The 26,283-nt window shown below is 39.8% G+C and overlaps 1 protein-coding gene across 2 annotated transcripts; it reads right to left on the bottom strand.

Annotated features, from left to right (window-relative positions):
• Positions 1-1,985: 1,985 nt before the first annotated feature.
• Positions 1,986-25,410, bottom strand: c2cd3 (C2 domain containing 3 centriole elongation regulator). Of its 2 annotated transcripts, XM_047392245.1 has the most exons (33): positions 25,196-25,401; positions 23,519-23,788; positions 23,289-23,446; positions 22,954-23,129; positions 22,703-22,860; positions 22,489-22,621; positions 22,259-22,411; positions 17,257-17,404; positions 17,073-17,182; positions 16,780-16,983; positions 16,574-16,689; positions 16,374-16,492; positions 15,469-15,600; positions 14,910-15,362; positions 14,302-14,453; positions 13,554-13,797; positions 13,087-13,270; positions 12,828-13,008; positions 12,288-12,460; positions 12,072-12,207; positions 10,786-11,054; positions 10,565-10,645; positions 9,863-10,477; positions 9,425-9,772; positions 8,026-8,164; positions 7,883-7,947; positions 7,594-7,799; positions 7,381-7,511; positions 7,153-7,302; positions 6,862-7,046; positions 5,679-6,396; positions 3,809-3,917; positions 1,986-2,237 (listed from the first exon to the last, which is right to left on the bottom strand). In XM_047392245.1, the coding sequence occupies exons 1-33, from the start codon at positions 25,245-25,247 to the stop codon at positions 2,097-2,099; spliced, it is 6,609 nt and encodes a 2,202-aa protein (XP_047248201.1). In that variant the 5' UTR covers positions 25,248-25,401; the 3' UTR covers positions 1,986-2,096. The 2 variants fall into 2 exon arrangements, with proteins under 2 accessions (XP_047248201.1, XP_047248202.1); XM_047392246.1 differs by lacking the exons at positions 1,986-2,237; positions 3,809-3,917; positions 5,679-6,396; positions 6,862-7,046 and having other exon boundaries at positions 7,152-7,318; positions 25,196-25,410.
• Between the last annotated feature and the right edge of the window lie 873 nt (positions 25,411-26,283).

The following is a 26,283-nucleotide window of genomic DNA, read 5'->3' as shown; positions in this document are numbered from 1 at the left end:
AAAATTAGCATATCATTAAAAGGGTCTCTAAACGAGCTATGAACCTAATCATCTGAATCAACGAGTTAACTCTAAACACCTGCAAAAGATTCCTGAGGCCTTTAAAACTCCCAGTCTGGTTCATCACTCAAAACCCCAATCATGGGTAAGACTGCCGACCTGACTGCTGTCCAGAAGGCCACTATTGACACCCTCAAGCAAGAGGGTAAGACACAGAAATAAATTTCTGAACGAATAGGCTGTTCCCAGAGTGCTGTATCAAGGCACCTCAGTGGGAAGTCTGTGGGAAGGAAAAAGTGTGACAGAAAACGCTGCACAACGAGAAGAGGTGACCGGACCCCGAGGAAGATTGTGGAGAAGGGCCGATTCCAGACCTTGGGGGACCTGCGGAAGCAGTGGACTGAGTCTGGAGTAGAAACATCCAGAGCCACCGTGCACAGGCGTGTGCAGGAAATGGGCTACAGGTGCCGCATTCCCCAGGTCAAGCCACTTTTGAACCAGAAACAGCGGCAGAAGCGCCTGACCTGGGCTACAGAGAAGCAGCACTGGACTGTTGCTCAGTGGTCCAAAGTACTTTTTTCAGATGAAAGCAAATTCTGCATGTCATTCGGAAATCAAGGTGCCAGAGTCTGGAGGAAGACTGGGGAGAAGGAAATGCCAAAATGCCAGAAGTCCAGTGTCAAGTACCCACAGTCAGTGATGGTCTGGGGTGCCGTGTCAGCTGCTGGTGTTGGTCCACTGTGTTTTATCAAGGGCAGGGTCAATGCAGCTAGCTATCAGGAGATTTTGGAGCACTTCATGCTTCCATCTGCTGAAAAGCTTTATGGAGATGAAGATTTCATTTTTCAGCGCGACCTGGCACCTGCTCACAGTGCCAAAACCACTGGTAAATGGTTTACTGACCATGGTATCACTGTGCTCAATTGGCCTGCCAACTCTCCTGACCTGAACCCCATAGAGAATCTGTGGGATATTGTGAAGAGAACGTTGAGAGACTCAAGACCCAACACTCTGGATGAGCTAAAGGCCGCTATCGAAGCATCCTGGGCCTCCATAAGACCTCAGCAGTGCCACAGGCTGATTGCCTCCATGCCACGCCGCATTGAAGCAGTCATTTCTGCAAAAGGATTCCCGACCAAGTATTGAGTGCATAACTGTACATGATTATTTGAAGGTTGACGTTTTTTGTATTAAAAACACTTTTCTTTTATTGGTCGGATGAAATATGCTAATTTTGTGAGATAGGAATTTTGGGTTTTCATGAGCTGTATGCCAAAATCATCCATATTAAGACAATAAAAGACCTAAAATATTTCAGTTAGTGTGCAATGAATCTAAAATATATGAATGTTAAATTTTCATCATTACATTATGGAAAATAATGAACTTTATCACAATATGCTAATTTTTTGAGAAGGACCTGTACATCCCAAGCTGTTGTTTGGGGAGCATGCTACACAAAACGTTTCTTCTGGCGTTCCATCACAAATGTAACAGTGTTTGCTAAAGTCCACTGGGACCTTCACTGAAACAGTGTGCTTTGGTCAGATGAGACTAAAACTGAGGTAATAGGCAAACACAAATGCTTTAGGTGGGTCTGGTGTAAAACAAACAATATAAGGAGAATAATCTAATTACCATTGTTAGGCATGGTAGAGGAACTGTAATGCTCTGGGCCTCTTTAAATCTCTGGGGGAGTTTACTTGACAAAAATCAACCTTTGCCCACAGCAAGCAGAATAAAAAGCAATTCATATTTTTCCCCATTTAATAAATGTGCTCAATTAAATAGTGGAGTTTGAAATTGGTGATCAATTACTGCAATAAAAGATTAATCTGTTTTGCGACTATTCACACGTCTTTATCAGTCTGCTAAAAAATATGTCCAGATCTTTAAATCTTGCAGTTATTCACCTTTAACATCGGTTGTGTTTCTTCCAACGCGTGTAACAGCCACTAAAGCTTCAGTTCAAAACATACATATGGTTCAAAGTGCTGAAAATTGTCTACATTTATTTATAAAAGATACAAATATAACAATTAATTTACATGATTGCTTTGTTGTCTAAAACCACTGAGTATGAACAGCAAACAGCACTAACTGGACTTATCGAAATTAGCTGCAAATATTTTTGCGATTCTCTCCGTCTGTTTCTTCAGGGATGAAGGTGACATGTCAGGTCGCTGCCGAGGACCTCTGCGATGGGGAACTATGCGCAGATCTGAGATGTTCTGATCCTGCAAATGTCACACAGCAAAAAATTCTTTACTTATCAAAACCATTGTGTTGGTGATATGTTATGTCATGTCTGAGCTTAATGTAATGACTTTGTGGCGCTTCACCACTCAAACTCGACAAGCTATTCCTTGGTTTATAACATTTAAGACTCACTGCTGAATGCTCCATGTGTAGAGCACAAAAACACAATCTTAAATTCAACAATGGGTGACAGGCTTGAACCGGTTCTTTAGCTATGACAATAGGTGTGTCGCACTGTTTTCCCAGCATGCGCTCAGGCAATAACATACACTACCAGTCAAACATTTTAGACGCACTTTCTCATTTAATGGTTTTCTTTATGTTTATGACTATTTACATTGGTTCTTACTAAAGGCATCAAAACTGTGAATAAACACATATGGGATTATGTAGCAAATGAAAAATAGAACTTTATTTTAGGTTCCTTAAAGTAGCCACCCTTTGCTGTTGTGACTAAAATATTAACCTTTGGCCGTCTCTCAATTAACCTCTGGAAAGTTCTTAAAAGACTCTTTGGAAAACCATTTCAGCTGACCACTTCATGAAGCTCCTGGAGAGAACGCCAAGAGAGCAAAGTAGTAATCAAAGGGTGGCTATTATGAAGAATCTAAAATATAAAAATGTTTAGAGTTATTTCACACTTGTTTTCTACGTGGTGTTCGTTCACAGTTCAGTATAGGCTCATTGTGAGAACATTGAGGAATAACAGTACACGCAGTATTATGCTGTTATTCTGATCTAAAGTATATTTAGTATTAGCACTGTCGCTGTTATATTTTCTAGTTAATGGTGACTTTCTAAACCACTGTGCTATGCTGTGTACTGTACAATGCTGAGGAAATATTTCAAGGCTGCAATTAAAACAGGCAAACATTTAGTGGTATTATAGCCTAAAACCAGAGGTTTCCATTTCCAGTCCTAGAGACCCAACCCTGCATGTTGTAGACGTGTTTCTGCTGCAACAAGCAATTGAAATGGATAAATTACCTCCTCAGCCTGTCATCCAGTTTAAACTTAAACATTTTGCATTTGCATAAGTTTCATTTACTTTTTAAATCACTGCCTGTCATATTATTGATAGTGGGACGTTTTTAACCAGGTATGACTGAAAAATACTGCAGTTAAATTACATTAAACACAAGCTGCTAAACAGTAGCAGTCCACGGTGATATGTAAAACATAAGGAGAACATCTCAAAATTGGTTGACCTCTACCTCTGAAATAATTTAAATGCAGCTAAACACAACTTTCAGCTAGAGATTTTAATAGGCTGATTCTCATGGTATGCTAACCTCGAGTAAAAATATCACTTTTTCATTGTGCTAACACAGAAAAATACAAAAGGCATTAACATAATTTTACTTCTTTTATTCAAAACATGTCTAGGCAATCCAATATGTTGTCTGGTACCTCAGTAAGCACAGTTAGGAAAACGTTGGGCAACAAGAAATGACAAGAACCTTATTAGAGTAAAATGACTATGATTAAAACAGGAATTAAAAAAATGGGTTTTAATATTAGAAGTACAAATGGTGAAAAAAATACTTACAGAGTCATAAGATGTCTGGGAGAAAGATGGTGCTAAACGAATGGCTCTCAGTGACGCCTCCAGCTGCTGAGATGGGAGGAAGAAATTAGGGACCTCCACAGGTAATAAGCTTAAGGTAATATGTTAAGAAAACAACAAGGCTCGCTGATGGTATCCTAGATCTCTGTTATAAGTTAATCTAAAACCTTCCTTATTCAACAAAGCAAAAACTGAAGTGCTAAGCCACTTTAATAGTCCCTTTGCTGAAGCTAACTAATTTGTCTCGACATGCAACAATTAAAACAGTCCTATATTAAACATAGGACTGACTTATTTTCCTTCCAGACAATTTACTGATGTTATTGAGCCTAACAAAGACTGAGTTTAACGTCAACTTGGTGGCATGTAGAGGTAAGTAGTAAAACAACCATGTTCAGACAAAATTAAACAGTCACAGGAAATCTAAGTAAAAAACACTGTTTTAGACAACTACCTGTATCTAATCACTACATCGTATGTGTTGCAATAACCAAAGACACCTGCTTCTTTAAAACAACTCAATATATATTGTTCCAGAACACATTGTGTCATATTATTTTCTATTGTAAAACATTAATTTACTTGGTAATTCAAATGCAAAGTCCAGGAGTGAATCCAACATTTCTTAGGCAATTTAATTTCTTGTGTAAAATTATACTGCATACATATATTTAGATACTGTAAATTTTGCTTGACTTCTTCCTGAAAATTAACTGTTCAAACTGTTTAAAGTGTTCAGTCAATCTGATTTTCATTTGCATCACAGCACCAAAATAGCCCTTTTTTAAAATCAACAGTGGTCTTCCTTATCTCCTTTGATTCTGGATCCCTCCTGATCCTCATCCTTCTTGACCTAACTGGAGCCTCACCAAACTTTTTACCCGACTTGTATCCTGCACTAATATCACCTGCTCTGCCCTCTCCTGGTTCATATTAAGTTGGCCTGATTGAACAGATCTGAACTTTATTCATGCCAATATCTGCTTCCCTTTTATCACTGTCCCCTGGCATTCCTCAAGGTTCTGGGCTTGGTCCTTTTCTCTTCATTCTCCCTATTATACGTATTGCCCATATTAGTCAGCAGTACGGACTTTGCTTCCTTTACTATGCAAACTACATTCTCCATTCTCTCCAACTCCCTTACAAATAAGGTCATGGGTGCAAGCCAGTTTGCTTTGGTTAAACTTCAATAAATCCAGCATGTTAATAACTGGACCATATTATCTAACTGAATCTGCTGACAAATACTCCCTCAACCTCAGCAAGTCTACATTAACCCCCTCCTCACATTTGCAACCTTGGAGTCATCCTCAATATCTAGCACCCATTCAGGAATCAAATTGGCAAAATTTTCAGGACTGCCTTCATGAATCTCAGAAACAACACTCACCTCCACCTTTCACTCTTTGTTGAAACTTTGATTCACATATTTGCTATCTCTCGACTTGGTTACTGCAACAGCACCCTCATGCTTCACCACCAAACATCTTGATAAACTCCTGTACATCTAGAACTCAGTCACACATCTTTTCACCCATTCATATCACCCTGTCCTCAAAAACCTTCACTGGCTCGTATACCTCGGCACATCAGCTTCCATCCTACTTTACATGACATCTTCAACCCTACACTCTATCCAAATTTAAATCACCAGCCAAAACGGTATCTTTGAGTGTCCTGTAAACTGCTCCGTTAATAATAATAATAATTAATACAATATTATTGTTATAATACCTGCTTTCACATGATGGTAGCTTTCGTATTAATCTGATCTGACCTAGTAATCAGGTATAATAATAGAAAAATAAAGCTGACAATGTGAAATAAATGAATAAATAGAAATTAAGGATACGGTTGGAGCTGCTTTTGATTTATGTCCTGAGTTCCTGCAGTACTGAAGTCAGTGGCAGGCTGTGGAGTTGGTGACGTATCACTGGACTTGTTGGGGTTGTTTGACTCCTTTTGTTGTGTCTGATCAATAGATTGCATCCTGTTAAAATCTCTCTCTGTATCTGATGCGTCTCTTGCTGACTCATCGGAACTATGATGGTAAACTTCTTCTATGTGTTTCTCATTGGAAACACCACTTTCTAGAGTTGCCACCTGACTTGTGTCCTCATTCTCACTCATATCTGACTCGATGCTCTCCACAGAAACCAGATCAGGTTCTGACAGGATGCTGGTCCAAGGGCTAGTTCTGTCTGTTAATGTTGTAACCTCATTTAGATGTCTTGGCTTCAGCACCACCTCCTCAAAATCCTCATCCTCTTCATCATCACCACCTTCCTCATCCTGTCTAAAATCTGTCTCCTCTTGGTGTTCTTCCTCTGACAGGTTATCCTTGTTGCTATGTTTGTCCTCCTCTTCTTCATGGTCAGAGTCTCTATGGTGCTGAGAGATCTTGGTAGGCAGTAATGGCAATGAAGAACCAACACCCAAACACTCATCGATCGCTCTGTTTGGGCTGGACATGCTGTCTGGGATGAGCTGAGGGCTGCTGATTTCAACAGGTGAGTTTGAGGAGCTCTGTGTGTCAGAGGGAATCGTTTCTAGAAACTGACCACGTAGACCTGAAAGACAAACCAAATTATGAAGAGAGGTGAAAAACCAAAGACAGTCAAGATTTCAGTTTCTTTTCTCAGGTGTGGTCCCTGAAAACTTGCCACCGACATAATCCCTGACACAAACTGAGAAGCTGATTTTAAAAGATATAATTTAATGCTAATTTGATTATGTGTTATTGCACGGCTGTATTTAATCATGTTTTATGTCTCTTATGAAATTTATTTTATTCCATGTGCTGTTGTCTTTTTACTCATTTCTACAGCCCTTTATTCCTATTTTCTGAACAATGCGTTATCAGTTAACCACTAGGGTTTTGTTTTTGTTTTGTAGGAAAAAAAATTTTTACCCTGTTTTTCTGTGATTGTTTATTGTTACTTTTTGTAACGAAAAGTGAAAAAAGAATAATTATATCAGAATTCGTCAATTAGCCCCTCGTGGCTGATCTTTTAATCTTTGGGGAAGATGCTCACCACTAACGATGTTGTTGACTTCCCCAACAAGCTGGTTGGACTTGAGAAGCAGCTGACTCGTGTCGGTCTCCAGGAGTCTCTGATCCACCTCCTGGTTGTCTTGTTCAGTTGTAGGTGGGAACGTAGGAGTAGAAAGCTTACGATTGAAGTATCTCTGAATGTTGTCCAGCTCACTAAGTTTTCTCCTGTCATAAAAATGTTAGGAAGTTTTATATTGGTACCATAATTTTAACTGAAAGAAATGTTAAATGTACATTCGAAAAATGCAAATCAAACAGTTGACTTGATTACTTGAGTGCTGAAAACAAAAACGAGCTGGAGGGATGGATGTCACTGGTTGAGCCGCCACATGCAAAGTGAGAGGCTGTTTGTTCTTGCAGATTCTGATGGTAAAGACGTACTTTGTCCATGTGTTCAATATGGCGATCGCTCTCAATGGGCCTACGACATTAAACAACTAATAAAAAAGTAAAACAGTTCCACATGTCAGGGTGCCATTAAACTTTGCGAAGAACTGACCTTTCAGAGGACATCTTGTCGCTGTGGTTTGGTGACGAGATCTTCTGCTCAGGGAATCTGCTGATGTGGGAGGGGAAGCTGCTGTACATGGCTGTCGTTTGATAGCTGAGAGGAACGGCCTGAAACAAAGCCTGTAAATAAGATAATGTTTAGATTTTTATAATTTAATAAATCACCAGGTTTCATACTGTGCATATAAAATGACAATCTTACTGATGAGGTTTTGGCAGCTTCTTCAGTCACGTTTTTTCTCTGCCCACGCAGGTCCTGGACTCCCCTCAGAGGAGTTACAGACACTTTAATCTGACCGTGACACTGACCACTGAAGTCTGTGATGTTGTACCAACCACACACTGATGGGAAACCCCAGAGTAAAGGAGACAGGTCTACAGTGGCAAATCCAATCACCCGCTCTATTTCTGCAGAAGCAAACCATCACAACAATGAAATAATACAACAAAACAAGTGAAAACAGCATTAATCATCATTCTTCTCACAATACCTCCTTTGTGCCAGACTTTAAAAACAAGAGACTGTTGTGGATCAACCAGAAGCTCCTTGGAAAGCCTGGAAATGTAAAAACACTTTAACTTGATATATTACTAAATGTACTCTTTTGTATACAGGTCTGGGTCGTAACTTGACCTGCACTCATGTTGATGGTCCCAGACAGGACAATCAGTGTTGGTTACAACAGATGTGGAAACTGGTTCAGAGGAGTCTGCTGTGACATATGAAACACAGCAGCAGGGAGTCCCTTCAGTGCGCTCAGCTAGAGGACAACCTGAAAGAAAATAAAACACTTTAGTATTCTCACCACAAAATTACATGTATTTTCTCTGGATTTTATGTGATAAAATAACATAACAAAGTGTGGTTTTGAAAAGAAACAAAAAACTACAGATCTGAAAAGTGTGGCATGCATCTGTATTCTGTCCCTTTTATGCTGACACCAGAATTAAATGCACTGCAAACAACTGCCTTCAAAAGTCACCTTATTAGTAAATAGAGACAACCCTGTGTGCAATTTCATCTCATTTATAAGAACACCTGTTCTGTTAAGTCCTCAGAGTTTTGTTAGAGAACATTAGTGAACATACAACTTCATGAAAACAACATTCCTAACTCTAAACGCTTCACAAAGAACCGTTTAACCCATCATCTGAAAATGGAAAGACTATGGACATGGCCGTCCACCTAAAATGACAGGCCAAGAGACGATAGTATTAATTAGAGGGGCCCAGGGTAACTCTGGAGGAGCTGCAGATTCACAGCTCAGTAGACAAGACCATAATTGAACTTTTGGCTTATATGCAAAAGGATTTATGTGGCATAAAACTAACTATACACATTATCCCAAACAAACCATTCTTAATATGAAGCATAGTGGTGGTTGCATCATGCTGTGGGAATGATTTTCTTCAACAGTGACAGAGAAGGTGGTGAGATTTGTTAGGAAGATCGAAGGAGCTAAATGCAAGACAATTCTGGAAGCGTGGTTGAGAAGGCTCCCCTTCTCGCCAGACTACAACTTTAAACATACAATCAGAGTTCCAATAGAATGAAATAGATTAAAGCATATTAAGGTGGTACGCCCACTCCACTCCACACCAAAACCTAATTTAGAATATTTGATGCACACCCTTTGTCTAATTGACTGACCTTGAGCTATTTTGAAGAAAAATAGCTCAAGGTCAAATAATTTCAATCTCAATTGTGCAAAGCTGGTAGGGACATACCCAAAAAGACTCGTTGTTATAATGACAGTCAAAGAACACCCTACAAAGCATTGACTCAGTGGCTTTCAAACAAATGCACTCCATAGTTTTCAGATTTTCCTTTTTAAACTATGCGGATTTAGAAAACTATCTTATCATTATTCCCTCCACTTCACCATGATGAGCTACATTGTGTTGATTTATCTTATAAAATCCCAATAAAATACAATGAAATGTGTGGTTATAATGTGACAGATTTAAAGGCTCATAGATGCTTTTGCGACAAACTGTAGACAAATATCAAACATTTTAGGTACTACACTCACCTTTCAGATTCAGGTGCATGGCTCGGTCCACTGCCACAGTCACAGGGAAAGAGTCTTCCACGCTCACCTCTGTGTGATGCACAGATGTGATGTCTGGAGTTGCTCTCGAGGGTTTACTTCTGTGTGTGCTTTGGTCGTGTGATGGTTTCCTGGGAGTAAAAGAAGACAAGGAGCCATTTGCTTCTTCCACTTCTCCCAATAAGATCTCCTCCTGAATGTCAGAGTCCACCTGGGTGTCATGTGCAGCTGGCAGGTTTGTGGGAATGGGACCAGCTGATGATGTGATGTGCACCCTGAGAGCTGCACCTTGTAGATCAGCTGCAGAGCGCATGAACAGTGGGTACACTCCTGTAAAAACACACATCAAATTAGACATCCCACTGCAGACAGGTTTTAAAAGAAGCAATAAGTATTTCTTGAATTTACTTTTTTACACACCACTGAGAGACAGCTTCTGCATGGGAGTTGTTGCAAGAGAGGACAGATCAACAAACGCTGACCCCAGCAGTCGGTCTGAGTCACTGGGCCTTGTAGTTCTGTTTTTTGAGAAAGTGACCCACACCTGCACCTCCAGCTTCTCCTCTCGCAGATACCACATCAAAGGCTGAGTGGTGCTCAGCTCCACAGTTCTACTTCCTTCAAAACTCACCATGGCTTGGTTGCCCTCCCCACCCTTCTCAACACATGGGTGCTTCAGCCGAGAGCAGAAGGCATCCTGGTCGAAGAACTTGTACCTGAGGTAGCAGTAAGTAGAGCGCTGAAGCTCCCTGAGGCCGGGCAGAAGCAGACAATGGAGAGGAAGCCATGCTTTAGGCATTGAAAAAGTCAGAGAGAGTTTTCTCATGCCTTCTTCCCAGCATTCTTCATCGTCCAGCGGTGCACAGTCACTTTGGGGCATTTCCCAGCCCAAACCCTGAGCAGCTTTAATGACCCTTTCTCTGTCTGAGTGGTGAGCGAAGCTGATGGAAACCTCAAGGCCCCCGACCAAGATGTGCTCAGGCTTTGAAGGACGATTTTCACAAACTAAATTCAGCCCGAACCAGCCAGAGATACCTAAATGTTTTAGAAAAATATAAAATAACGTCTGTGTTTATATTAAAGAGGGGAGCTTGATATATCATACCTTTAAGTGAAACATACCTGTTCTCCTATAAATCAGATCAACCAACGGTATTTTCACAGTACCCAACATGATCTCTGTTGGCTTAGGAACATTCGTTGCTGCAAGAGAACAAAAATGTTACAAATTGATACCAAAAACTGAAAACAAACTAAACATTGAGCTTTAAACAAAATAAGACTCTCATCACATATCTTAGACAGGTTTATGTGCTGTTTAAGGAAAATTGAGCTTCCTTAACCTTTGTGGTTGTCTCTGTTCCAGACAGTAAAGACAGCAGATGTTTGCTCCAGCTGCTCAGCCAGGCTGCAGGTTTCTCCACTGCTCATGTGAAGCAGCATATCACAGGTCACCTCAATGTGGTGGTCAAATTCAGGGCAGAAGGTCCTGGCTGCAGTACGGGTACACCTCCTCTCAGTCTCAGGTAAGAAGGACAGGTGAACCGTGATGTAAGGGTTCAACCCGACATCCATTAAATACCTGAACTGATCATTTTCTTCTGATATCGCCCTGAAAAGGTTGAAAAAATGATGGAAGGAAAAAGGACCAAATGTTACTGTGCCAATACAAAATACCAAACTTTCTGATGAGGGCTGTAGTGTTTCTGTGTTTCCTTGCAGCCAGCGTGCATTAGCCTGGTGTAGATCATGTCATAAACAGTGCAAAGCAATTTAAATAATTGAAGTTGGGAAAACAAATGTACCTGTTTGCTATTTTTAGACAGGAAAGAGCCCCTTTACTTTCCGTTGCTCATCCAACCAGTAATAATCTGAATGCAGTATTTCACAAATGTATTCATCCCCTTTTAACTTTTTCTTACAAACTGCACCACAAACTACAATATGTTTTATTAGGATTTTATATGATTATGCAAATTTGGGAAGTGGAAAGGAAAGGACACATGGTCTCCAAGGTTGACTGTTCTAACACATGGATTTCATCTGAACTATTCCACTTTACCTCTGGCTGCGTGTTTAGCATCATTGTCCTGAAGGAAGGAAGTTAGTGGCTGCTGGGAAATCACAACACTTCTGCAGCCAGGTTTTACCCACAGCATGATGCTGTCACCACTATGTTTCACCATGGAGATGGTGCATTCATGGTGGTGTGCAGTGTTCTGTCTCATCTGGCCAGAGCACCTTCTTCTACTCTCTTCCTTGGTCGTCCAGATGTTTTGTTCACCAAAAAACTTCTTAGGTCTTCACTGAGCAGATGAACAATCACTAATTAAGTGACTTCTGAAGCGAACGTCTTGCATTGGATTTTATTTGGGGGTACCAGAAAATCACTTCTGATTTTATGGGGGCAAAAATGATTTGAACATGTTTTGAAAAGCATCTATAATTATCTCTATCAATTTTTACTTCATAGTTATGCACAACTCTAAGTTTTTCTAGCACATAAAATCCTAACAAAATACACTGAAAAGTTCATATGTAATGAATATTTTTCCGAGGCATCGTATACTTACACAAATATGACATTATTCACACTAAAACACACAAATCTGGTCTCAGGTGGGTTTACCTTGCAGCTGCCTTCAGACCAGACGCTCTGTGCACTTGAACAACAAGCGTCACAACACGGGAAGCCGTTCCCCTACCAGCTTGGCCTTCAGGTTGGACAGGCCTATGCTTGTATCGAATGCACACATCCAGTAAACCTGAGCAACAAAACAGATCAGATATATAGTTTAGATACTTGTTTCTGGTGCATTGCCTTTACAAATGTGCTTGTGTTTACCTGAAGGTTGAGGTTGAAATCCTGAGTGGCCCTCAGTCCTGGGAACCAGGGGCAGGGAGAACATCTGAGCCTCGTTAGAATGTTGCCTCTGCATGGTTGCCATTGCACACAATTTAGACAAGGGAAGCAATCCCCTGGCCACAAGCTGATCTCTGACATTGGGATAATAATATCTGCAAAGAAACATTAGAATAATAAAATAAACAAACCAGGAAGCGTCAGGATGGGAAGTGCAGGAGTTTGTAAATGTTATTAAATTTGATCAGAAAAAAATGTCACTGAATGTCACTTGACAATGAAGTGTCAGTAATGGAAGCTCATGTGTACAATGTAACCAAAGTGACCTTTCTGAACAGGACATTATGTTGTAGACAGGACAAAATATCCAGTCTGTAAAGAAACTAATCTTACAGAGCAGTCCAGGTATCTGGAGGAAACAGATACTGCTTTGATGATGCATGAAGCAACTATTACAGGAACGAACATTAAGCAAAAAAACATATCTGATCATTTCTAAAGAGGTCAACTGTTACTACAAACCTGCACCACACTTCGAACTGGATGCCTCCACTGCTCAGGCCTTTGCTTGACAGGGAGCTGAGCAGCAGCCGCTGGACAGGAACTCCTTCAGGAGCCAGAAGAACGTGAGTCTCAGTGTGACCAAACACTGGGTCTGGGACACAAAGCGTGGTGGTGGTGCGAAATGGCTTCAGGTTCAAGCCTGGTGAAGAAGAATTACAGCTAAGAGGTGAGTTAGGGAAAACTTGTGTTTAAAGTTTTATTTTTTTTATGCCCTTACTGCTCTCTATGAGGCTCTGCTCAACATCTGAAGCAGTGTTAAACTCCTGAGAGGGGAAAGTGTACTGAACATAGCAATCAGCCTCTCCCCACACTGTGGACTGCAGAGGGGTCAGTCCGCTGACCTTCTCCACTCTTATGACAAACACATGCTCCCTCATAATTTTCACTTGTTCTGTATTTACCTGAAAGACAAACACTAGGGTTAAATGGTGCTTAGGTCAGTTGAAAGAAAAGGTGCGACATTCTTTGGTTTACATACAGTATTTGTGCAGTGACATAGTTTTACATCTGCTTTTATGTAACATGAGTATAAGAAGCGGGTGAGGCACCGAGCCCATTTAAATCAAAGTTCTTGACTCATTTAATTAAATAAGATTTACATCTGTGAGCAAATATATTTAATGCTAACAAATAAAAGCAGTGTAACATTTCATACAATACATATTACAAGTACTGAGCACATGCCTTTGTTTGTGAGTGTGGCTGGTGATCAAGCATGTGAACCGGTCTCACTACATGAGACAAAGAGTCATACTCCTCATCTCTGGTGCGCTGGAGGGAGACAATCTGCTCTGCTCGACCCATAGCTAGAAGGACCCTGAGGTTTCCTCTGCTGCTACCTGAGAACACATCGATAACAGGCATGTAGCAGTCTACCCCTAAAACAGGGTACTGCGCCTGCAGTAGGAGCTGGGTGATCTTTGGATCCCTGAAAAGAACGAGCACATTTAAAATAACATTAAAAGGGTTCCTGTAACCCAGTTTGTGGTCATTTTTGGCAATTTATCAGGTTGATGTCATGTGCAATACAGACCACAACTAACTGTTTATGTGTACAACAGCGCCCCTTAGAGGGGAATATAAACATGTAACTATAAGCTTGAACATTGCTGAAAAAATTAACTGATAACAGCAATTTAGGTGATTGTTGATAATGCAACAGCTGTCATTAGAAGCCAGTAAACTGAAGATCAACTTAACCATTATTTTGTATATTAAAAAAATAAATCTACATATACTGTGACTGGTTGGGCAAATGTGTGAAGTTATTTATTAGTTAGACACTTGAAATATTATATCCTAACAAATATTGCAAAAGCAGTCCTTTGTGATAAACTGTTAATAAAATAAATACTCTCATCTACTGTTTTACAACTAAAGTACTTCTTTATTTGTTGTTGTTCTTTATCTGGAGTTGTTGTTTTTGTCTTACCTAAAAGACATGTAGAACTGGTGTAAAGGTAATTTGGCAAGGCCGAGGAGTCGATCGTTCCCAGAGCTTCCAGTTTTCTGCCACACTTCAATTACCATCACATTATTCTTCATCCTCTCTAAAAGTTTTGCTGTTAAGCCCACTGGTGTTACCTACACAGAAACAGAGGAAAAGATAATCATATATAGTTTGAAGTTGTTTTTTGTCGTTTTCACTAAGGCTTATGTCCCAGCAAATCTAGTGGCTTCTTTTCCACGATGGGATCATAACATGACGATGCACATCATTGATCAACACCACAAACTAGGTCACGATGTCTGAACGTTCACAGAAATGTATTTACAGGGCTCAGAAATATTGAAAATTAAGGCATCAAAACTGATCTAAAATATCACTACACCGATTCTGGTAAATACTGAAAGCAGAAAGACTGTTTTTAGTGGGGAAAATAATATTTCTTGTGATTTAAGACTATTCGTCAAAGATTAAATCAGAAAAGATGGCTTGCAATAAACAGACACATTTAGGAGGAAAGGCTGTCAAATAAATACCACAAATACATCAAACTGATTCAGAACGAGAGAATTGGCTGACTTTCTTGAACCCACCTGAACAAAGTTGAAGGTTGGATTTGCCTGGCCCCAGCTGACAGTAGATCTTGCTGTCTCATCACACCAAAACAGCTTACAGTTCAAGAAGATGTTTGGAGCCTGCAGGGGCCCACACTTGAAGTTCTTACCATCTGGAACCATGAGTAACGCATGCAGAAGGACCTCGGGGTCCTCTTCAACCTGCTGAGAAGATTTAAAAGGAGATGTTTGGATCCTGGGATGATTTGACGGTTCTGTCAAAGGTTTCTGAGGAGTCCCAACATTCAGCCTGGGATGATATAAATGGGGAGCTGGTAAGGACTCCCTTTCAGGGTCAACATGTTGAGATATTCGAAAGGTTTCTCTTTCAGAACTGGCTGCAATTTTTGAAGGCGATGCATCTCTCACAGCCAATTTTTCAGTCTTTTCAGAAGTGAAACTTTTGATGTGTGTTCCTAGTTCTATGGAAACCTGCAAAATATAGATTCACATTACTTCTATGACATAATCTGGGTCACATTAATTATTTTGGGTATAAAACTAATAAAAGTAAAATAAAAAACTAGAAGTGAATCACTTTAAGAGGTCCAGTCTCCTGTGTTCCTCTCACTCCCTCCAAGCTGTGCACCGGAAGAACAACAGACTGACTCAGCTCCTTGCTCTGCAGCAGAGAGCGCAGTGGGTGAACAGCCTTACCAACAGCAACAGGCTGCAAAAAACAAAGAAAGAAAAAACTATCTTTACCACCAATTTTACTGACTGCAGATCAACATCTCGAGCCTTGAATGGAAACAGGATTTAGAGGTTTGTCTTACTTACAGCTACTTTGAATAAGTACAATTAGTAGCAGGAAATTTAAAAAAAGGAAAAAAAAGGAAATTTATATTTAAAGTTTATAAGGCACTACCAGTTCGTTTACTGATCTGGAAGAATGTTTCTGATTTGTATTTTTTTTAATCATAAACTTTAAAACAGCCTAAAATAAATCTAAGTATTTTATTTTTGTTATTTATTAGTTATGATTAAATACGTTATCTAGAGCTTTAGAATGTTTATCAGTTAATGCTGATTTAATATAATTTGATTCAAGTCTCTACTGTCTACTCATTATAATTAGGAATGCGTTTCATCAGTTCTACAGTTCAAATGACAGTTTTGATCTGTTCTATTTTATTATTTCAATTAGATAGTTTTCACATGCTGTGGTGTGACTGTTGATTGCTATTTACATGCTCTTCCTTTTATTTTTAACTTCTGTAAAGCACTTTGTTATATTGGGGACACCTGGTGTCAGCTGGGAAAAGTAGCTGTACGGCAATCGGAAGGTTGAGACTTTATTTCCTGTTTCCTGTAGCACATGAGGAAGGGTCCATGAGCAAGCCTTACTTCATGATATGTGTTTAATAAATCAAAATTTGATTGATTGGTTGCAATCACATATTTTTATTTAAAGTAACGAGCCGGAGTTTCAGAGTGACTTACTTTCTTCTGGTCACTCTTTCTTGAGTAAATCTTGAAAATGATCTCAGTTTCCCACCACCGTTTGATTGCTGCTGCGCTGAAGTGGACAGGAAACACAGAGAGCTGGTGGAACTTCACAGCTTTAAAAAAAAAAAGAGAAGTCTACGTCAGAAACAAACACTATTAGGAACAGTTCAACAAATGATAATAAAAACCGTTACCTTCAACAGTGACTTTACTGGAAACGGCTCTGGTCACCTCCACATCTCCAGCCTTACTGCGACCAAACCGACCTGAGGCTGAAGTCATCGGAAAAACATACTCCACAAAATATGTACTGCAAAAAAGATTTTTAGAAATTTTCAAATACAGGTGTTCTGAATGCTAAAATGACCTTTAGTTCAAATTAAATCATTTAAATGTTTACCACTTCTTGCTGGGAAACGGTCGTGGAGGTTTCCCTTTGAAGGTCTTTCTGGTTGTTGTGGCTGAGATGCCTGAAGGTAAGGCCAGTGACTCGATGGTAACTCTTGCAATTTGTGTTAAACTCAGCAACTTGAACTGCTCTGCACTGAGTGGAGGGTAGACGTCATCACCACCATCTGCAGACTGCTGTCGCTCTAGGTTTGGACTGAACAAAGTCCAAATGTGGGTCAGAATCATCTTTACAGGTTTTATGTAAAAACTATGTGACTTTAAGATGCTTTTTGAGGCTCTTACCTTTGACTGATCCTAGGTCCAGACAGTGTCAGTTTTTCTGGCTGACTCTTACTTGTTAATGTTGTTCTTTGATTGTCCTCCCCTGCAACACCTGGTCCAGTATCTGGGTGCTTAAACAATAACTTTATTAACTATAATAATACTTTTAAGTTGGTAAAAGTACAAGACAAAGGTAACTACTTACAGGAGTTTTGTAAAACAAATTTTCTAGTAAGCTCTGATCATACAGTGGATCATTGAGCTCGCTGTCTCCACACACACTGCTGTGGCCAGAGAGAGATTCGGGAGGGGAGCCTTGCACATCCCAGAGTGGCAGTGAAGATGTAATAGAGCTGAGGGAAATAAATAAACAAATAAGTTCAAAAAATAAGTTAAATTATGAAATCCTAAAAACAAACATATTTTGCTGTCTTTTTCAGGTACACACAGACAATTGAATCTTGAATCTTTGCACATTTTGTCACATCTAGACAACATATGTAATGTTTTTTATTAAAACGTTTATGCTATAAGTGTAAGGTGGAAAAGATTTAAGGCTTATTAACTGTTTTAGTAATAAAAATAACAAATTCTGATAATTTAACCAAATTCAATAAACATTTATTTCACAGCTGTAATCAAAAAAAGACAAAAAGTTACGCTGAATACAGTTATGCATATACAGTGCTTGCAAAGGTTTTTACACCCCCTAAACTTTTTAACATTTTGCTATGTCACAACCACAAACTCCAATGTATTTTATTAGTATTTTATGCATTAACTTAACTTTGTGTCAAAAGCCTTCGCAAATAAAAATCCAAAAAGTGTTTTGTGCCTCTGTATTCACCCCCGTTTTCTATGAAACCCCTAAATAAAATCCAGCATATCCACTAGTCTTCAGAAGTCATCAGATTAGTAAATATAGTCTATAGTCGGTGCGCAGTTTAATTTCAGCGTAACACCAGCTGTCATGTTTGTTTTAGAGGTTTGTTAGAGAACATCAGTGGACAAACAGCATCATGAGGGCCATGCAACACAACAGAGAGGTCAGGGATAAAATTGTGAAGAAGTGTAAAGCAGGATTAGGTTAGATCTTTGATCTTGTGGAGCACCGTTCCATCCATCATTTAGAAATGGAATGATAATAACAAAACTGCAAACTAAACTGACAGACTGGGCCCATGGTAACTCTGGAGGAGCTGGGTAGATCTAAACCTCAGGTGGAAGAATCAGTTCACAGGGCAACTTTAACCACTAAAAGTGGTAGAATCTATTGCAGAAGGAAATCTCAGAGAAGTTGCAGTTTGCCAGAAGTCATGTAGGGGACCCAACAATGAGAAAGGAGGAGATCAGGGGTCTCATGTACGAAAGAGTGAGCAGCTTTCATACTAAAGGTTTGCGGTAGGGAGAAATTCTGAAACATGCTGCACACAAAAACATTCAGATGTACGAAACTAGACATGTCACCGCAAAAGTAGCCTTCATACATCCCAATTTGCAGTGGATTTGACGTAGCTACATGTGACACTTGGACCGCCCAGTCCCCGTCCCTAAATACATATACAAAGTAGTATAAATAGCCGGAGGTCACCCATCACCCATCAGCAAATGACCGTGGCAACGGTGCTGTGACAGTAAAAGAACCAGTTCCTGTCTGTAGAAAAACACTAAGAGACTGTGTCTACACATCATGAGGGATGTTTGTAGTGGATTACAGCAAACTTCTTGAATTACATCAGCTACTCAAACCTGACTTGAAATAAAAAGGTCGTTGGCACGAACCCATTAAGTACTACAATGTTTGCATCAAATGCACACAGCATATCATAAATAGGTTGCACATACAGGTCCTTCTCAAAATATTAGCATATTGTGATAAAGTTCATTATTTTCCATAATGTCATGATGAAAATTTAACATTCATATATTTTAGATTCATTGCACACTAACTGAAATATTTCAGGTCTTTTATTGTCTTAATACGGATGATTTTGGCATACAGCTCATGAAAACCCAAAATTCCTATCTCACAAAATTAGCATATTTCATCCGACCAATAAAAGAAAAGTGTTTTTAATACAAAAAACGTCAACCTTCAAATAATCATGTACAGTTATGCACTCAATACTTGGTCGGGAATCCTTTTGCAGAAATGACTGCTTCAATGCGGCGTGGCATGGAGGCAATCAGCCTGTGGCACTGCTGAGGTCTTATGGAGGCCCAGGATGCTTCGATAGCGGCCTTTAGCTCATCCAGAGTGTTGGGTCTTGAGTCTCTCAACGTTCTCTTCACAATATCCCACAGATTCTCTATGGGGTTCAGGTCAGGAGAGTTGGCAGGCCAATTGAGCACAGTGATACCATGGTCAGTAAACCATTTACCAGTGGTTGTGGCACTGTGAGCAGGTGCCAAGTCGTGCTGAAAAATGAAATCTTCATCTCCATAAAGCTTTTCAGCAGATGGAAGCATGAAGTGGTCCAAAATCTCCTGATAGCTAGCTGCATTGACCCTGCCCTTGATAAAACACAGTGGACCAACACCAGCAGCTGACACGGTACACCAGACCATCACTGACTGTGGGTACTTGACACTGGACTTCTGGCATTTTGGCATTTCCTTCTCCCCAGTCTTCCTCCAGACTCTGGCACCTTGATTTCCGAATGACATGCAGAATTTGCTTTCATCCAAAAAAAATACTTTGGACCACTGAGCAACAGTCCAGTGCTGCTTCTCTGTAGCCCAGGTCAGGCGCTTCTGCCGCTGTTTCTGGTTCAAAAGTGGCTTGACCTGGGGAATGCGGCACCTGTAGCCCATTTCCTGCACACGCCTGTGCACGGTGGCTCTGGATGTTTCTACTTCAGACTCAGTCCACTGCTTCCTCAGGTCCCCAAGGTCTGGAATCGGCCCTTCTCCACAATCTTCCTCAGGGTCCGGTCACCTCTTCTCGTTGTGCAGCGTTTTCTGCCACACTTTTTCCTTCCCACAGACTTCCCACTGAGGTGCCTTGATACAGCACTCTGGGAACAGCCTATTCGTTCAGAAATTTCTTTCTGTGTCTTACCCTCTTGCTTGAGGGTGTCAATAGTGGCCTTCTGGACAGCAGTCAGGTCGGCAGTCTTACCCATGATTGGGGTTTTGAGTGATGAACCAGGCTGGGAGTTTTAAAGGCCTCAGGAATCTTTTGCAGGTGTTTAGAGTTAACTCGTTGATTCAGATGATTAGGTTCATAGCTCGTTTAGAGACCCTTTGAATAATATGCTAATTTTGTGAGATAGGAATTTTGGGTTTTCATGAGCTGTATGCCAAAATCATCCGTATTAAGACAATAAAAGACCTGAAATATTTCAGTTAGTGTGTAATGAATCTAAAATATATGAATGTTAAATTTTCATCATGACATTATGGAAAATAATGAACTTTATCATAATATGCTAATATTTTGAGAAGGACCTGTATATTGAATGAAATGCATTCTATTCATAAATTCATATTCACTTCCAGCTGATGCCCTGATAGCAGTATGAGTGCACTCATAGCTCTGATTACATTCAGAAATCGGCTCCTCGTTGCAAATGAGAGCCAGAGTTTAGGAGAACCTTTTATAAATGAGCAACAGATGGATGAGACCGACCCATATGGCTGGCATGACCCGGCTCAAGGATGACTGTTAAATACTCGATCTGTCAGTCATCTCCCTCTGAAATGCTCCGCTGGAAAGGACCGCAGGGTAGTGAGAACTGCAACTGGCACCAGAGATGCACGGTTCCTCCTGGTTTCCCTTTGTAACACTGAGGCCAGCTCCATGCAGAGCTCAAAAAATAACTGCCTTGGGCAATTATCAATTCTGATAAGCCAAACATCATCATGTACCAGCAGGTCAGTAAGAAAACGCCTCTCTGACGTCTTTCATCCTCCAGCTGAGCCAAAGCCATCATTCCAGTTACCCGCAACTTTACGCAGCTATTTGTGGATATTTGTGATTGTCTCCAGCTTGCCCACCGAATTCATCAAAGCTGACTTGTTTGGAATTAATCTGCTGACTCAGCACCATTTTCTTTTTCAGTGAGAATGAAAGTGCCCCTTAGATGATTCACATGTATTTTATGCTCCTCAGCACACAGACCGATGCGCAATCACACCCACATGTGACAAAAACAGACAAAGTTTTACAGTTTATATCAGAATGAGGTTGTTGTGTTATTGTATGAGGCTCAATGTAATTCTGTTTGATCGCTCGGATTTGAACCGTACCAGCTCAAACTCAAACCTGAAAAAGGTGTGATGCTCCATGAATTGAATAAAACTGAATTAAGTCATTTTTCAGTGGATTTAGGTGGGTTTTAGTTTTGTGTAGTTTATCATTGTCGATTGAAAAAGTAGCAATGGCTTCCGCAAATTTTCACGGCAGGTCAAACGTTTTACCATGCAACTTTCATTTTTGTACATGCCACGTTGTGCGTAAAACATTGCGCCGCAAGATTTTTGTGCGTAATTACGCTTCGTACAAGAGGCCCCTGGTCAGTAACTATAAAGATTTAGCCAGAGCTACAATTAAATAGTTTAGATCAAGGCATATTCATGTGTGTAAATTAGGGATGCAGGATATATCAGTACTATCTTAAGTATTGGCTGATGTTAGTCAGTTTTGCTCATATTGGAATATCGGAATGAGTAAAACTAGGCCAATGATAACGACTGATGCTTATTTCCATCTTGTTGCCACTTTCGTATGTGTTTCAAAATGTCAGTGGTGTCGAAAAAGTAGGGAAATATCTGTCTGTCCGTCCGTTCGTCCATCTATGCAAAGTCCAGATCTAGATTCAACAGATAACTTATAGAAAGACTTGAAAACTGTGGTGCACAAACGCTCTCCATCAAATCTCAGTAAAGTTGAGCTATTTTGCAAACATCTTAAGTTGTGCAAAGCTTGTAGAGACACACCTCAAAAGACATCCAGTTTCACAGGCAGATAAAGGTGGTTCTACAAATTATTGATTTGAAAGCGCTGAATATAAAAGGATTCCACACTTTAGGATTTTTGTTCGTAAAAAAAAAGTAAAGCCTTCCACTTTACAATTATGCACTACTCTTTGTTGGTCCATTACAGAAAGCCCAATACAACTGATTGAAGTTTGTCACTGTTATGTGATAAAAGGTAAAAGAATGTCAGTGGTACAAATTCGGTTGCAGCATGGAAGACTCTCTACCTGCCAAGCAGCAGATCCACAGCTCTTTTATCCATGTCTGGAAGACAGTCCAAGGCGCTGCCTGAGGGGAAGGCTCCGTCATCAGAGTGCTTCAGGGCTGAGTCTGCGTGGAGGATATCTTGAAGAAACATACTCGATGTAGAAGGGAAGGAGCTGCAAACAGAAAGTAGGGTAGTGGGTATAAATAAAATTGTGCATTTTGAAATGTTGAAAAAATAAAAACCACTGACTCTACAGGTAGTTGGATGTTGTCCTTAGGGAGAGGCAGAGGACTGTCTTTTAGAGGCAGAGCAGACTCCATGTCACATTTCAAAGCTGATTCCACCATTGCATTTCTAAGCTTGTTTCCACGCTCCAGAATGACTATGAGAAGAAAAACGCTAACAGTTATAACTGAGTATTTCTGCTTTTAAACAGTAATGATTCAATGATGTTGTTGCTAACCTGAGATGATGTCCTTGTTTCTCTGTCCAGGAGAAGACTCCACAGTCAAGGGATTCAAAGCGGGTTGACTGTTTTGACATTTGCTGGCTGTATAAATCTTATTCTCTAGTCTCTCCTTGTCCTTCTGGACATTTTGAAAATACAAGTGGTCTTTTCCTCTGAAGATAACAAAGCAAGTAGCACAAAGGATTAACAGAGGAGATAAGTTATGGACACTTTGTATAGGTATTTGTTCATTAACCCTTCCAAACCTTGGTGTGTTTCCACCACTACTCCCAGCTGATTCTTTCCCACCTCCAGCTGAGAGGGATATGGGCTGCAGGGGTACCATCAGTTTGGGTACCTGCATCCTGTCAGGGCTGATGTCTTTGATGGGACTTAAGCTGATGCCGTAGGCTTCAGTCAGAGGCTCTAAATTCATGGAAACCTAGGAAGTCAAACAGGAGATGTAGATATGGACAATCAGAGAACCATGATGATTATTACACTGAAGATGAAAGCAATCATTAAAAAACAATCATATAATTTACGGTAGTATTCCAGAACATTTAAGTTGCACAAAGCTTTAATTGGCCCATCTCCTCACCTGGACCTCCCCTAGCTTTTCTGAGGTTGGTGACACAAGAGTGTAAAACCCACTAATAGGTTGTGACAGAGACAGACGGGAGATGCCAGCTACTTGAGCCCGAGCAATTGGTAAATTATCTGGTTTAGTCAGAACCTCCAGCACCAAAGAGCCCATATCTGTTAAGAAATGACAATCTGTTGATATAGGAACTGCAGAAATATTACAGATATCCACATCTCCTCATTCACCTGTAAGATATGAGGTGAACTGCTTTGGGCCGCAGCGGATGGGGTAACGGGCTGTGCTCTTGACGGTTTTCTGAGTGACCTGGAATCCATCTGTTGGGAAGAAATGTGTCCCATTGGATGACTCTCCCCACCAGCGCAGCCGGATGAATGTTGGAGATGGAGGCTTGTGGATGGTCCATAACACCCTGCTTACAGTCACACACAGGAAGCATCGCAACTGGCCCTCAACAAGAGGTGGGAGGCTTGTTGAGGGAGAGACATCACTGGGAACTGCAAGAGTTATTTTAGATTATGCAAAGTTGGAGACACAACGCACAGTTATATGATATATAAGCATTTGGATCTAAAATATGAATTAAAGCGAGCTAATATTGACGGACTTATATATGTATTTTCTTTTGGAGTACAATATTTTTTCACTATTCTATAAGATCTTCCGACACGATAACGGCCTAATTTAAAATAGACATGAGCTGATTATGAGTACAGTACCCATACATGGGTGTTAAACAGTTATATTTTTAAACTCAATAAATTACTTTTTAATCCAGATAAAGTGCAGCAGCAACCACAGTTTCTTTGTCTGCTTGAAGCATAGAGTAAGAATTCTCAGACGAAGAAGTACAGGTCGGCTCTTAGGCCTCATTTAAAGAATTTATAAAATAAAATATTAATTTCCAGTTTGTATGTGGATGTAACATTTTTGAAGTTATAGCTGCCCAATATTAGTACAGGATCTGATAAGTCTTAATATTGGTGAATGTTGCAAAAGACATATCGGTGCAATAAATAAACAAATAATTAAAAGTGTCTTTCTACTTTGGGTTCATAGCAAAAATAGGACCCAGATCATGAGTCCATCCAGTTACTGGAAAAAATATAGGCTATAATTCATCATTTCCATCTCAACAACAAGGTTTTATCGAAATTGTTGCTCCTGGCAAACATCTGCGTTTTCGGTAACGTTTCTTTGTCACAAACTTTACCACATCTTACACAGACATTTTATGCTGCATAAACATGTCACCAAATATATAGCAGGCATAGAGAGCCTGAATACATGGTTCCTCAAATAATTAGCTGGTATTTGTTAAATGCATATTGCGTACACTGTTAAAGCAACAGTGCTGCATTTGCTATATATTGTGCAGCCCTAATTGAGATGCATTTATTTAATGGATCTGAGACAGAAACGACATATACATCATTCATCCAGGACCCCTATCATGTCTCAACATAGTTTGAGAATAAATTTAAAGACAACTACAGTCCGAGGGTGTAGTTTCGTGACAGGAAGATCATAATTTACCACTCAGAAACTAAGAAACTGTAACAGAAAAAAGGCAATAACCAAAACGAAACCAGTAAAATATGTCCAATAAACGTCTAGAAGAAAACTGAGAAAGCTCAAGATTCTTAAAGAATGCGAAACTTTGACATCCGTGGCAAACAACTGTGGTTGTAAAAGATGAAATACCGAGTTATAATTTATTAAACATTTTGGTTTTCATTTTATTGAGCCAAAACATCAGTACAGAGCAAAAGAATAAGAATATTAGTTAAATCAGCAAAACGCATTGGTCATAACTTTTGTGTCTGCTCATACAAAACTGACAGTTGGTGTTACGAGCTACTAATGAGTGGCATAACATTAGCAGCTAGCTAAATTACGTTTACCTTTCTTTATGTTGCTTCCAGGTTTGACAGACTTCTGTTTCTTACTCTTCATTCCTCAGACTTTTACTGACAGTCTGTCCAAAACACGGCCTGAAACCTTCGCAGACATGACTATTATCATTCTCCGGTGAAATAATAATCCGTTAAACAGAGAAAACTAGCCGCGCGCACACAATACACACAAACCACACGAGCAGAAAACTGTCTCCGAGCAACAAGACCCGCTTCCGCTATCGCCATGTTTTACTGACGCATTTTGGGAGTTAGAGTTTCTTTCTTTCTTTCTTTCTTTCTTTCAAATATGATTATATTCATAGCTTATTTTTCATGTATCCTTTTTAAATCACTTTCCCCACCCCAAAGGATTGCAAAGGAAGGAAAGGCAAACATATTATGGGAAATTATTTTATTTGTTCAAAGGTCAGCTAGATGAAACTAGAAGAGCTGGGAAATGTACTGTTTAATTAAATCACAAACAAAACGAAATGTGATGCAATTTACAGAGCGCAAACAGTTTCACCAATTCATCAGACTTATATTAAAATGATCAAGATAAAGAAATGTATTAGCTGATAGCATAAACATGCAAAATGTCCACATGCGGATTATCTTTAAAAAAACTGAAAGCGAAAATATATATCTTAATATCAGTCAGTTCTGTATTTGAGCTGGAAATAACTGAGCTTCCATTATTATAGTTTATCCAAAGTGTTTAAAAAAAATATTAGGCATCAAGAAGACCACTCGGTCATCTATTACAACACCAGCAGAGGGAAGCACTGATCTGTCTAACTGTTTCTCCAAAACCGATCACATGCAGAAAGAAACAGTAAATACATACATTTCACTCACTCATATGAGGAAACGTATTCGGTTTTATGCTAAAATGAATCCCCAACGGAAATTTACGGCAGATTACTTTACATTCTTTTTTTCTTCTTTGCGTGTTTTTGACAGTTTGTTGCAGAAAACCAAAAATCTGCTCATGTGTGTTTTAGGTAGTTTGAACAGCTACTGAGAGTCCTTCTGCATGTTTGCTGTGGTAACAGTGAGAGCTGCATTGTGTGTGTAGGGAGAGGGAGAAAATG

This window comes from Girardinichthys multiradiatus, chromosome 18 (genome assembly GCF_021462225.1).
Source record: "Girardinichthys multiradiatus isolate DD_20200921_A chromosome 18, DD_fGirMul_XY1, whole genome shotgun sequence".
Classification (NCBI taxonomy): domain Eukaryota; kingdom Metazoa; phylum Chordata; class Actinopteri; order Cyprinodontiformes; family Goodeidae; genus Girardinichthys; species Girardinichthys multiradiatus.
The sequence above is the reverse complement of the archived record's forward strand: the minus strand, read 5'-3'. Positions and strand labels throughout refer to the sequence as shown.